Source organism: Narcine bancroftii, chromosome 1, assembly GCF_036971445.1.
Source record: "Narcine bancroftii isolate sNarBan1 chromosome 1, sNarBan1.hap1, whole genome shotgun sequence".
NCBI lineage: Eukaryota > Metazoa > Chordata > Chondrichthyes > Torpediniformes > Narcinidae > Narcine > Narcine bancroftii.
The window spans coordinates 24,338,456-24,351,735 of NC_091469.1; the positions used below are offsets into that span (position 1 = coordinate 24,338,456).

Sequence of the window (13,280 nt, forward strand, 5' to 3'; positions counted from 1 at the left end):
ACAAAAAGCCAGGCATTGTAGGGACCCAAAGTTACACTGTTGATTTGTACAAAGTGGAAGGAATCAAAATAGAAGTTGAGAAGAGTGTGAACAAGTTCCACAATGCAGAGGAGAAGGAAATTGATTGATTGTTCAAGAAATAAATGTTGGGGGGGGTGGGGGGTGGTATTGTCCTATTTGGAGCAATATTATCCTCAGAAGCCACAAGGAGGCCAATTTCTAAAGTAGTAGACATTTCTGTTCCTCAACATGGTTATCCAACTGCACGAAAACCAACAAGGTCGGGTCAGATACAGCAATGAGCTCTCTGAACCCTTCTCCATTAACAATGGTGTGAAGCAAGGCTGCGTTCTCGCACCAACCCTCTTTTCAATCTTCTTCAGCATGATGATGAAACAAGCCATGAAAGACCTCAACAATGAAGACGCTGTTTACATCCGGTACCGCACGGATGGCAGTCTCTTCAATCTGAGGCGCCTGCAAGCTCACACCAAGACACAAGAGCAACTTGTCTTGAACTACTCTTTGCGGATGATGCCGCTTTAGTTGCCCATTCTGAGTCAGCTCTTCAGCGCTTGAAGTCCTGTTTTGCGGAAACTGCCAAAATGTTTGGCCTGGAAGTCAGCCTGAAGAAAACTGAGGTCCTCCATCAGCCAGCTCCCCACCATGACTACCAGCCCCACCACATCTCCATCGGCCACACAAAACTCAAAACGGTCAACCAGTTTACCTATCTCAGCTGCACCATTTCATCGGATGCAAGGATTGACACCGAGATAGACAACAGACTTACCAAGGCAAATAGCGCCTTTGGAAGACTACACAAAAGAGTCTGGAAAAACAACCAACTGAAAAACCTCACAAAGATTAGCATATACAGAGCCGTTATCATACCCACACTCCTGTTCGGCTCCGAATCATGAGTCCTCTACCGGCATTACCTACGGTTCCTAGAACGTTTCCACCCAGCGTTGTCTCCGCTCCATCCTCAACATTCATTGGAGCGACTTCATCACCAACATCGAAGTACTCGAGATGGCAGAGGCCGACAGCATCGAATCCACGCTGCTGAAGATCCAACTGCGCTGGGTAGGTCATGTCTCCAGAATGGAGGACCATCGCCTTCCCAAGATCGTGTTATATGGCGAGCTCTCCACTGGCCATCGTGTCAGAGGTGCACCAAAGAAGAGGTACAAGGACTGTCTAAAGAAATCTCTTGGTGCCTGCCACATTGACCACCGCCAGTGGGCTGATATCGCCTCCAACCGTGCATCTTGGCGCCTCACAGTTCGGCGGGCAGCAACCTCCTTTGAAAAAGACCGCAGAGCCCACCTCACTGACAAAAGACAAAGGAGGAAAACCCAACACCCAACCCCAACCAACCAATTTTCCCTTGCAACCGTGCCTGCCTGTCCCGCATCAGACTTGTCAGACACAAATGAGCCTGCAGCTGACGTGGACATTACCCCTCCATTAATCTTTGTCCGCGAAGCCAAGCGAAAGAAAGAAAGAGTCTTTTCTGAATGCAGATCATAATAAGAAAAGCCAAACCCTCCTCACAATTTACCTTTCTACGTCTTTTCACATCATCCCCAAATATTCTGCACCCACCTCCAGGTCGAAAATTTGACAAGACATTCGATACCCCAAACCCTCCATCTTACCTACTCCAGGTGACCGGGGGCGGAACGTCATGTGAAGGGTGCGTGCGCGCTCCCGCATCGCTCGACGCATCCTGGATGACGTAAGAACGTCGGCCGCCGTTGCGCGGGAAGGCCGGAAACTTGGCGACCGCTAATGATGGCGGCGCCGAAGCGCAAGATGTCGAATTACAGGGAGGTTGGAAGTAAGAGGGTTTCGAGCGACTGCAGGCAGGAGGTCGACATGACAGGCAATCAGTTCGTGGAGGGAGCCATCGTCCGGATCAAGATGAATAATTTCCTGTGAGTGAACGGCAGACCAGGGCCTCTGTTAGCGATCAAGTGTTGTTTATCCACGCCCTCCAGCCTGTGAAGTGCCATGCACTAATACAGAGTCGGGGAAGCGAATAGCACGAAACCGACAAGGTGATGGTGAGGGTAGAGGAAGATGGGGGTGGGGAGAGAAGGCTGAAAAACTTTGAAGGCTACTTGCCTGAACAAAGAAGCTGGAGAGACCCAGCGGGTCAGTCAGTGAGCTTTCATCCAGACTCCTTTATTGCTTTCCCGTCGGAAGGCAGGGAATAACTGCCAGGGGTTTGGTATGTTTATTCATGAAAGAACACGTGTACCTGTACAACTTTATTGCTCTCTCTGAGATGGCCAAAGTACATTGCAGCCATACAAGTGCTTTTGAAATTCAGTCCTTGATGTGGGAAGTGACACAATGTGATCTCACAATTAGCAACATGTTTATGACCAAAGTAGCTAGTTCGTTGTCGTAAAGTTCCTGGTAAGATTTAGTTCCAACCGAGAAGATAGGGTAAGAAGTAAAACATGAACATCTGGAGACACAGTGGTTCAAGTAAAACACCTGATTTTCCATCTGGGCACTCTTCAGCCAGATGGCATTAACATCAACTTTTCCGGTTTCCGCTGACCTGGTCTTCGATTCTCTTCCCCTGTCCCTGCTGGAGAAACTCAGCAGGTCAAACAGTGTCCTTTATATCTTCTTCTTTGGCTTGGCTTCGCGGATGAAGATTTATGGAGGGGTATGTCCACGTCTGCTGCAGGCTCATTGGTGACTGACAAGTCCGATGCAGGACAGGCAGACACGGTTGCAGCGGTTGCAAGGGAAAATTGGTTGGATGGGGTTGGGTGTTGGGTTTTTCCTCCTTTGTCTTTTGTCAGTGAGGTGGGCTCTGCGGTCTTCTTCAAAGGAGGTTGCTGCCCGCCGAACTGTGAGGCGCCAAGATGCACGGTTTGAGGTGATATCAGCCCACTGGCGGTGGTCAATGTGGCAGGCACCAGAGATTTCTTTAAGCAGTCCTTGTACCTCTTCTTTGGTGCACCTCTGTCTCGGTGGCCAGTGGAGAGCTCGCCATATAATACGATCTTGGGAAGGCGATGGACCTCCATTCTGGAGACATGACCCACCCAGCGCAGTTGGGTCTTCAGCAGCGTGGATTCGATGCTTGCGGACTCTGCCAGCTCGAGTACTTCGATGCTGGTGATGAAGTCACTCCAGTGAGTCCTTTAGATAGCAAAGGTAAAAATATCCAACTGACATTTTGGGTTTGAGCCCTTCATGGGAAAATGTCAGCAGGTGTCTGAAATAAAGAGTAGGGGTGGGGGAGAAGGGAGGGAGTGCACAGCAGCAAGCAAGGGGAAGAGGGATGGCTGGATGAATAGAGAGGGAGGAGAACTGGAAGGGGGAAGGGAAGCGGGACGGGGGGGAGAGAAGCGGAGACCAGGTCAGCGGAAACTAGAAAAGTCGATGTTAATGCCATCTGGCTGGAGAGTGCCCAGATGGAAAATCAGGTGTTGTTCCTCCAATTTATGGGTGATCTTGGTCAGATAGTACACAAGACCATGGACAGACATGTGAGTATGGGAGTGTGACACAAATAGGGCCTTAGTTTAATGTCTCATCTGAAAGTCATTGCCACAACTGGTATTATTCTCCTCAGCAATACATGGGTGACAGGTCCTTATTTTCCCATATATTACCCTGTGAGCCATTATCATCTTTTTTAAAATTGCCCTTCCTCAGCCTTTGAGATGCAAAGAATGGTCTTGGTTCTTTGTCCATCTTAAAGAAATGATAAGACTGTGTTTACTTGCTGCATGTAGTTGTAAAGAGTCTGTTGTCTATCTAGTTGTCGATCCTTGCATCCGATGAAATGGTGCAGCCGAGATAGGTAAACTGGTTGACTGTTTTGAGTTTTGTGTACCCACACTCCTGTTCGGCTCCGAATCATGGGTCCTCTACCGGCATCACCTACGGCTCCTAGAACGCTTCCACCAGCGTTGTCTCCACTCCATCCTCAACATTCATTGGAGCCACTTCATCCCTAACATCGAAGTATTCGAGATGGCAGAGACCGACAGCATCGAATCCACGCTGCTGAAGATCCAACTGCGCTGGGTAGGTCACGTCTCCAGAATGGAGGACCATCGCCTTCCCAAGATCATATTATACGGCGAGCTCTCCACTGGCCACCGTGACAGAGGTGCACCAAAGAAGAGGTACAAGGACTGCCTAAAGAAATCTCTTGGTGCCTGCCCCATTGACCACCGCCAGTGGGCTGATCTCACCTCAAACCGTGCATCTTGGCGCCTCACAGTTCGGCGGGCAGCAACCTCCTTTGAAGAAGACCGCAGAGCCCACCTCACTGACAAAAGACAAAGGAGGAAAAACCCAACACCCAACCCCAACCAACCAATTTTCCTTTGCAACCGCTGCAACCGTGTCTGCCTGTCCCGCATCGGACTTGTCAGCCACAAATGAGCCTGCAGCAGACGTGGACATTACCCCTCCATAAATCTTCGTCCGCGAAGCCAAGCCAAAGAAGAAGAAAGTTGTAAAGGTAATAATCTCAGCTCAGCTGCATAATAAAGCATGAATGTGTTGGAGAAAGCAGGTCATGTCGCATCCATAGGAAATAAAGGGTGTGATGTTTCTTCTATTGTGATAAAGAAACTTGGGTTCTTTTGTATACTTAGCTTTTATTATCAACTCAAGACCCCCTGGGATATATCCGTTGTGTGCATCTAACCCGAGTTGGGACATTTTCTCTCTCACGCCTTCTAGTGGTCAGGAGGATCAGCAACTCCCAATCGCCACAAAGGGTATCCAACATTTCAGGTCTAGGGAAAAAACACAAATGCTGGAGAAACTCAGCAGGTCAGACAGTGCCTTTATGTAGCAAAGGTAAAGATACATCACCAACATTGTGTTTGAGCCCATTATTAAGGTGTGGGGGAACATTAGAGATATCTGAACAAAAGGGAGAATGTGGGTGGGAGATGATAGGTGGGGTAGTGGGGGGGAAGGGAGGCGTCTAGGGTAGGTGGAGAAAGGAAGGAAGTAGGAACTGGAATAATTAGTTAAAGGGGGGGAGGGGGTTCAAAAGCAAGCTGATTAGTAGAATTGCAGTGAATTTGGCCCTTTGTTAGGAATAAGAAAAAAAACTCCAGAACATTTGTGTGTTGCACTTGGACACTGCTTCTGCAGATTTTCTTGTTTAACTCCAAGCTGCATAAAATGTGATTTGTAATTATTAGAATAATTTGCATGAGTAAGTAAAACATCCCAAAAGGTGTTTAAGAACAAATATTTGGCACTGACTCCAGTGTCCAGATATTAGGACAGTTGACTAAAAGATTGGTAGGAAGTAAGTTTTAAAGGATGAAAGGTCTGAAGTCCACAGAATAGTATAGAACAGTAGTGGTCTGAAGAAGGAAATCATGAAATTGTAGAAGGATATTAATTTTTTGATGAAAGTGAAGGCTTTGCTTAACTTGGAGCTGGAGTCCTTCAACAAATGAATACACATTTGGTACATTGCTCCTTCCTATGTTTTTACAGGATGCAGAGTGTAATAGTCTAGCCCTGTCAAGGTACAAGAAGTACAACCAAACCACAAAGTACAACACACAGAGAATTTATTAGAGTCCCGCAAGCAGGAATGAGTAGTAATTAGGGTTGGGTAGACAAGGTCATCTTCCTAATACTGTTGAACCTCATTCAAAGCATTTTTGCTGCATATGGTTAAGTAACCTTTCCTTTGAGGGGATTGTTACAAGCTGAGGTGTTACAGTCAGTGTTTGGTCATTTCTAAAGGCAGGAAAATGGTTATCATTGATTTTCTTTCTATATGTACATGACATAATTAAAAGATATGGATTTGTGGCCGACATGATAACAGTAGTTCAAAAAAGGTCCTTTAAGACAGTGCAGAACTGTTAGCCTGGCTCTCAGCACATGTAAAATGCTTGCTTCCCCAGCGATCTCCATATTCATTATCTTTAACAGGGTTAGCTGAATTCTAGATACTGAAAGAAAGCCATTGGTCGTTCTGCAGGCTTTTGAAGCAATTAGCATTGCTACTAATCAAGTACTGTCAGCTGTTTTTAGGCGGGGAAACCGTTTATGAATGGGCTGCGTCTGACAGCTTGTTAGCCAGCTCCCCACCATGACTACCAGCCCCCCCCCACATCTCCATCGGGCACACAAAACTCAAAACGGTCAACCAGTTTACCTATCTCGGCTGCACCATTTCATCAGATGCAAGGATCGACAATGAGATAGACAACAGACTCGCCAAGGCAAATAGCGCCTTTGGAAGACTACACAAAAGAGTCTGGAAAAACAACCAACTGGAAAACCTCACAAAGATAAGTGTATACAGAGCCTTTGTCATACCCACACTCCTGTTCGGCTCTGAATCATGGGTCCTCTGCCGGCATCACCTACGGCTCCTAGAACGCTTCCACCAGCGTTGTCTCCGCTCCATCCTCAACATTCATTGGAGCGACTTCATCCCTAACATCGAAGTACTCAAGATGGAAGAGGCCGACAGCATCGAATCCACGCTGCTGAAGATCCAACTGTGCTGGGTAGGTCACGTCTCCAGTATGGAGGACCATCGGCTTCCCAAGATCGTGTTATATGGCGAGCTCTCCACTGGCCACCGAGACAGAGGTGCACCAAAGAAGAGGTACAAGGACTGCCTAAAGAACTCTGTTAGTGCCTGCCACATTGACACCGCCAGTGGGCTGATATCGCCTTAAACCGTGCATCTTGGCGCCTCACAGTTCGACGGGCAGCAACCTCCTTTGAAGAAGACCGCAGAGCCCACCTCACTGACAAAAGACAAAGGAGGAAAAACCCAACACCCAACCCCAACCAACAAATTTTCCCCTGCAACCGTGTCTGCCTGTCCCGCATCGGACTTGTCAGCCACAAACGAGCCTGCAGCTGACGTGGACATTTACCCGTCCATAAACCTTCGTCCGCCAAGCCAAAGAAAAAGAATAGCGCTATTGTTTACCAAGGACCCAGGAGATGGCTTTATGGAAGAGGTGATAATGGATAGTTGTTAGTTGCAGCTAATCGGGTTGGGGGTTCCAATACCCATTTCTTAGTGAGTCACAGCAATCATTTAAATGTCTATCTTTCATAATACAGTTATAATTGTTTGAAAGTATCCAACATTTTAACTTTATTACACTTGTACACAGAACATTCATTTCATGACATTATCAACTAATACCACAAGAGTCGTGATTTTCAAACTTTTTCTTTCCACTCATGTGCCATCTTAAGTATTCCTTTACTAATCATAGAGCACCAATGGCATAGGGATTACTTAAACTGCTATGCGAGTGGTATCCTAAATAGAATAATACGTAGTCTCGCCGAGAATGTTCTCCCAGAATCACAGTGCGGCTTTCGCGCAAACAAAGGAACTACTGACATGGTCTTTGCCCTCAGACAGCTCCAAGAAAAGTGCAGAGAACAAAACAAAGGACTCTACATCACCTTTGTTGACCTCACCAAAGCCTTCGACACCGTGAGCAGGAAAGGGCTTTGGCAAATACTAGAGCGCCTCGGATGCCCCCCAAAGTTCCTCAACGTGGTTATCCAACTGCACGAAAACCAACAAGGTCGGGTCAGATACTGCAATGAGCTCTCTGAACCCTTCTCCATTAACAGTGGCGTGAAGTAAGGCTGCGTTCTCACACCAACTCTCTTTTCAATCTTCTTCAGCATGCTGCTGAAACAAGCCACGAAAGACCTCAACAATGAAGACGCTGTTTACATCCGGTAGCGCACGGATGGCAGTCTTTTCAATCTGAGGCGCCTACAAGCTCACACCAAGACATAAGAGCAACTTGTCCGTGAACTACTCTTTGCAGACGATGCCGCTTTAGTTGCCCATTCAGAGCCAGCTCTTCAGCGCTTGATGTCCTGTTTTGCAGAAACTGCCAAAATGTTTGGCCTGGAAGTCAGCCTGAAGAAAACTGAGGTCCTCCATCTGCCAGCTCCCCACCATGACTACCAGCCCCCCCACATCTCCATCGGGCACACAAAACTCAAAATGGTCAACCAGTTTACCTATCTCGGCTGCACCATTTCATCGGATGCAAGGATCGACAACGAGATAGACAACAGACTCGCCAAGGCAAATAGTGCCTTTGGAAGACTACACAAAAGAGTCTGGAAAAACAACCAACTGAAAAACCTCACAAAGATTAGCGTATACAGAGCCGTTGTCATACCCACACTCCTGTTCGGCTCCGAATCATGGGTCCTTTACCAGTATCACCTACGGCTCCTAGAACACTTCCACCAGCATTGTCTCCGCTCCATCCTCAACATTCATTGGAGCGACTTCATCCCAACATCGAAGTACTCGAGATGGCAGAGGCCGATAGCATCGAATCCATGCTGCTGAAGATCCAACTGCGCTGGGCAGGTCATGTCTCCAGAATGGAGGACCATCGCCTTCCCAAGATCGTGTTATATGGCGAGCTCTCCACTGGTCACAGTGACAGAGGTGCACCAAAGAAGAGGTACAAGGACTGCCTAAAGAAATCTCTTGGTGCCTGCCACATTGACCGCTGCCAGTGGGCTGATATCGCCTCAAACCGCGCATCTTGGCGCCTCACAGTTCGACGGGCAGCAACCTCCTTTGAAGAAGACTGCAGAGCCCACCTCACTGACAAAACACAAAGGAGGAAAAACCCAACACCCAACCCCAAACAACCAGTTTTCCCCTGCAACCGTGTCTGTCTGTCCCACGTCGGACTTGTCAGCCACAAACGAGCCTGCAGCAGATGTGGACATTACCCCTCCGTAAATCTTCGTCCGCGAAGCCAAGCCAAAGAAGAATGCGAGTGGAAAGAAAAAGTTTGAAAAACACTGCTTTAGAGCATTGGATCAGAGGTCAGAATCAATTTATTGTCATGAACAAGTCACAAAATTTGGTGTCTTGCAGTAGGATCAGAGTGGAAACATTCATGTTATGAACCATTTTACATCAATAATATTTAAAAAAAGTAAAAATAATACTGCACAAAAAGTAAGTCCATGTCTTTGATTCATTGATTATTCGGGAATCTGATGGTAGTGGAGAAAAAGCTGTTTTTGTGCCACTGAGTGCTCGTCTTTAGGGCCTTGTACATTTTTCCCGATGGTAGCAGAGTGAATAGGGAATGGCCTGGGTGGTGGGCGTCTTTTGGATATTACTGCTTTTTTAAGACACTGGCTCATGTAGATGTCCTTGATAGAGTGAAGTCTAGATCCTGTAATGTTGTAAGCCAAGTTAACAACCCTCGAGTTTTTTTTCTTGTCCTGAGATTTGGTGCCTCCATACCAGTTGGTGATGCAACCAGCCAGAATGCTCTCCACGGTACTCCTGCTGAAGTTTGCAAGAGTCTTCAGTGACATACCGTATCTCCTCAAACACCTCACATAGAATTAGCTCCTGGTGAGCCTTCTTTGTGATTGCATCAACATGGAGGCTCCAGGGAGGAGTCTAGTGATGGAGTAGTGGCCGGTTGGGAAAACCAGCCCTCCTGGAAAATAGAAAAAAAATAGTAAAAAGCAAAGCATAACAGAAATAGAGCACAAGAAATAGAATATAAAGATACAGAAGAGAAAGAAGATGGCTTCCAAGAAGGAGAAAGTAAGAACTTCTGGGGAAAGAAAAGTTTTAAAAAGTCGCTGGAGAAGAAGGAAGAAGGCCTTGCCTGCAGGAAGGAACAGGATGCTGTAGTGACCCAAGTTTCTTTATCACAATAGAAGAAACATCACACCCTTTACTTCCTATGGATGCTACATGACCTGGTTTCTCCAACACATTCATGCTTTATTACGCAGCTGAGATTATTACCTTTACAACTACATGCTTATTATTTCTTTTAGTTGGACAAAGAACCAAGACCATTCTTTGCATCTCAAAGCCTGAGGAAAGACAATTTTAAAAATTAAATAGGAAACATTACAAACTTATAAGGTGGAGAAGAACATAATGAAAACAAAGCAAAAGTATTACGAACTGGGAAAAAAAACACATAAAATATTAGCCAGGCAACTTAAAACAGAACAAGCTAAAAGAACTGTATTGGCATCAAGGAAAAAGGAAAAACAAATTACAAATAATCTAACAGATATTAATGAAAATTTTAAGGAATTTTATGAACAATTGTATCAAACTGAGAACGAGGGGAAAGATGATAAAATAGAAGAATTTTTAGCTAAAATTGAACTGCTGAAATTGCAAGAAGAGGAACAAAACGAACTAATAAACCATTTGAAATAGAGGAAGTGCAGGATATATTAAAAAAGCTGCCAAACAATAAAACACCAGGAGAGGATGGATTTCCAATAGAATTTTATAAAACATTTAAAAGGGTTATTAATTCCTCCTCTCCTGGACATAATTAACCAGATAGAAGAAACACAAAACTTGCCAGATTCATGTAAGACAGCAATAATTACAGTAATACCAAAGACGGGGAAGGATGCACTAACACCAGCATCATATAGACCAATATCTCTACTTAACTCAGACTATAAGATAATAGTGAAATTATTAGCAAACAGATTGGCTGATTGTGTACCAAAAATAGTAAAACAAGATTAAACTGGATTTATGAAGAAAAGACTGAACAGCAGACAATGCCTGCAAACTTATTAATCTAAACCACACAGTTCCAGGAAATAAGAAACCAACAGTGGCTGTTGCTCTAGACGCAGAAAAAGCCTTTGACAGAGTAGAGTGGAATAAAGTATTACAGAAATTCAATCTACCAGAAAAAATATATAAATTGGATTCTCTTCTTTGGCTTGGCTTCGCGGACGAAGATTTATGGAGGGGTAAATGTCCACGTCACCTGCAGGCTTGTTTGTGGCTGACAAGTCCGATGCGGGACAGGCAGACACGGTTGCAGAGGTTGCAGGAGAAAATTTGTTGGTTGGGGTTGGGTGTTGGGTTTTTCCTCCTTTGTCTTTTGTCAGTGAGGTGGGCTCTGCGGACTTTTTCAAAGGAGGTTGCTGCCCGCCGAACTGTGAGGCGCCAAGATGCACGGTTGGAGGCAAGATCAGCCCACTGGTGGTGGTCAATGTGGCAGGCACCAAGAGATTTCTTTAAGCAGTCCTTGTACCTCTTCTTTGGTGCACCTCTGACCCGATGGCCAGTGGAGAGCTCGCCATATAACACGATCTTGGGAAGGCAATGGTCCTCCATTCTGGAGACGTGACCTACCCAGCGCAGTTGGATCTTCAACAGCGTGGATTTGATGCTGTCGGCCTCTGCCATCTCGAGTACTTCGATGTTAGGGATGAAGTCGCTCCAATGAATGTTGAGGATGGAGTGTAGACAACGCTGGTGGAAGCATTCTAGGAGCCATAGGTGATGCCGGTAGAGGACCCATGATTCGGAGCCGAACAGGAGTGTGGGCATGATAACGGCTCTGTATACGCTAATCTTTGTGAGGTTTTTCAGTTGGTTGTTTTTCCAGACTCTTTTGTGTAGTCTTCCAAAGGCGCTATTTGCCTTGGCGAGTCTGTTGTCGATCTCGTTGTCGATCCTTGCATCTGATGAAATGGTGCAGCCGAGATAGGTAAACTGGTTGACCGTTTTGAGATTTGTGTGCCCGATGGAGATGTGGGGGGGCTGGTAGTCATGGTGGGCAGCTGGCTGATGGAGGACCTCAATTTTCTTCAGGCTGACTTCCAGGCCAAACATTTTGGCAGTTTCTGCAAAACAGGACATCAAGCACTGAAGAGCTGGCTCTGAATGGGCAACTAAAGCGGCATCGTCTGCAAAGAGTAGTTCACGGACAAGTTGCTCTTGTGTCTTGATGTGAGCTTGCAGGTGCCTCAGATTGAAGAGATTGCCATCCGTGCGGTACCGGATGTAAACATCATCTTCATTGTTGAGGTCTTTCATGGCTTGTTTCAGCATCATGCTGAAGAAGATTGAAAAGAGGGTTGGTGCGAGAACGCAGCCTTGCTTCACGCCATTGTTAATGGAGAAGTGTTCAGAGAGCTCATTGCTGTATCTGACCCGACCTTGTTGGTTTTCGTGCAGTGGGATAACCATGTTGTGGAACTTTTGGGGGCATCCGAGGCGCTCTAGTATTTGCCAAAGCCCTTTCCTGCTCACGGTGTCGAAGGCTTTGGTGAGGTCAACAAGGGTGATGTAGAGTCCTTTGTTTTGTTCTCTGCACTTTTCTTGGAGCTGTCTGAGGGCAAAGACCATGTCAGTAGTTCCTCTGTTTGCGCGAAAGTCGCACTGTGATTCTGGGAGAACATTCTCGGCGACACTAGGTATTATTCTATTTAGTAGAATCCTAGCGAAGATTTTGCCTGCAATGGAGAACAGCGTGATTCCCCTGTAGTTTGTGCAGTCTGATTTCTTGCCTTTGTTTTTGTACAGGGTGATGATGATGGCATCACGAAGGTCCTGAGGCAGTTTTCCTTGGTCCCAGCAAAACTTGAAAAACTCATGCAGTTTGGCATGCAGAGTTTTGCCGCCAGCCTTCCAGACCTCTGGGGGATTCCATCCATACCTGCTGCTTTGCCACTTTTCAGTTGTTCAATTGCCTTATATGTCTCTTCCCGGGTGAGGACCTCATCCAGCTCTAGCCTTAGGGGCTGTTGAGGGTGCTGGAGCAGGGCGGAATCTTGGACTGAGTGGTTGGCACTGAAAAGAGTTTGGAAGTGTTCTGACCATCGATTGAGGATGGAGATCTTGTCGCTGAGGAGGACTTTGCCATCTGAGCTGCGCAGCGGGCTTTGGACTTGGGGTGAGGGGCCGTACACAGCCTTTAGAGCCTCGTAAAAACCCCTGAAGTCGCCAATGTCCGCGCTGAGCTGGGTTCGTTTGACGAGGCTAGTCCACCACTCATTTTGGATCTCCCGGAGTTTGCGCTGAAGATGGCTGCATGCACGACGGAAGGCTTGTTTCTTCTCTGGCCAGGACGGCTTTGTAAGGTGTGCCTGGTGGGCAGCTCGCTTCTTTGCCAGCAGTCCCTGGATTTTCTGGCTGTTTTCGACGAACCAGTCCTTGTTTTTCCTGGAGGAGAAGCCCAGTACCTCTTCAGTGGATTGCAGTTTGGTAGTCTTCAGCTGATCCCAGAGGGTTTCACAGGACAAGTCCGTGAGGCGGATTGCATCCACGAGCTTTGCTTTGAGGTTCGCCTGGAAGTTTCCTCTCACTTCTTCTGACTGCAGGTTTCCAACGTTGAACCTCTTTCTGGGGCTTTACTGTTCCTGGACTTTGGCTTGAAGTGAAGATTGAGCTTGCAGCGAACCAGCCGGTGGTCAGTGTGGCATTCCACGCTGGA

The 13,280-nt window shown here is 46.7% G+C and overlaps 2 protein-coding genes across 8 annotated transcripts in view; one reads left to right on the forward strand and one right to left on the reverse strand.

Annotated features, from left to right (window-relative positions):
* LOC138755869 (uncharacterized) overlaps window positions 1-2,644 on the reverse strand; it is a 134,682-nt gene extending 132,038 nt beyond the window's left edge. For 4 of the 5 annotated variants that reach the window (XR_011352603.1, XM_069922624.1, XM_069922616.1 and 1 more), the window contains exons 1-2: window positions 2,134-2,644; window positions 1,665-1,941 (exon numbers count right to left, since the gene is read on the reverse strand). Coding sequence is in view for 3 of the 5 variants with exons in the window: in XM_069922624.1 (XP_069778725.1) it covers window positions 1,665-1,734 (70 nt within the window). In the remaining 2 variants the exon portion in view is untranslated. The remainder of the gene's footprint in view (window positions 1-1,664; window positions 1,942-2,133) is intronic. The other variant, XR_011352604.1, reaches the window with a different exon arrangement.
* The window catches only part of smc5 (structural maintenance of chromosomes 5), a 121,857-nt gene continuing 110,317 nt past the window's right edge, over window positions 1,741-13,280 (forward strand). For all 3 annotated transcript variants that reach the window (XM_069922513.1, XM_069922522.1, XM_069922503.1), the window contains exon 1: window positions 1,741-1,943. In XM_069922513.1, coding sequence (XP_069778614.1) covers window positions 1,798-1,943 — 146 coding nt within the window. In that variant the 5' untranslated portion in view covers window positions 1,741-1,797. The remainder of the gene's footprint in view (window positions 1,944-13,280) is intronic.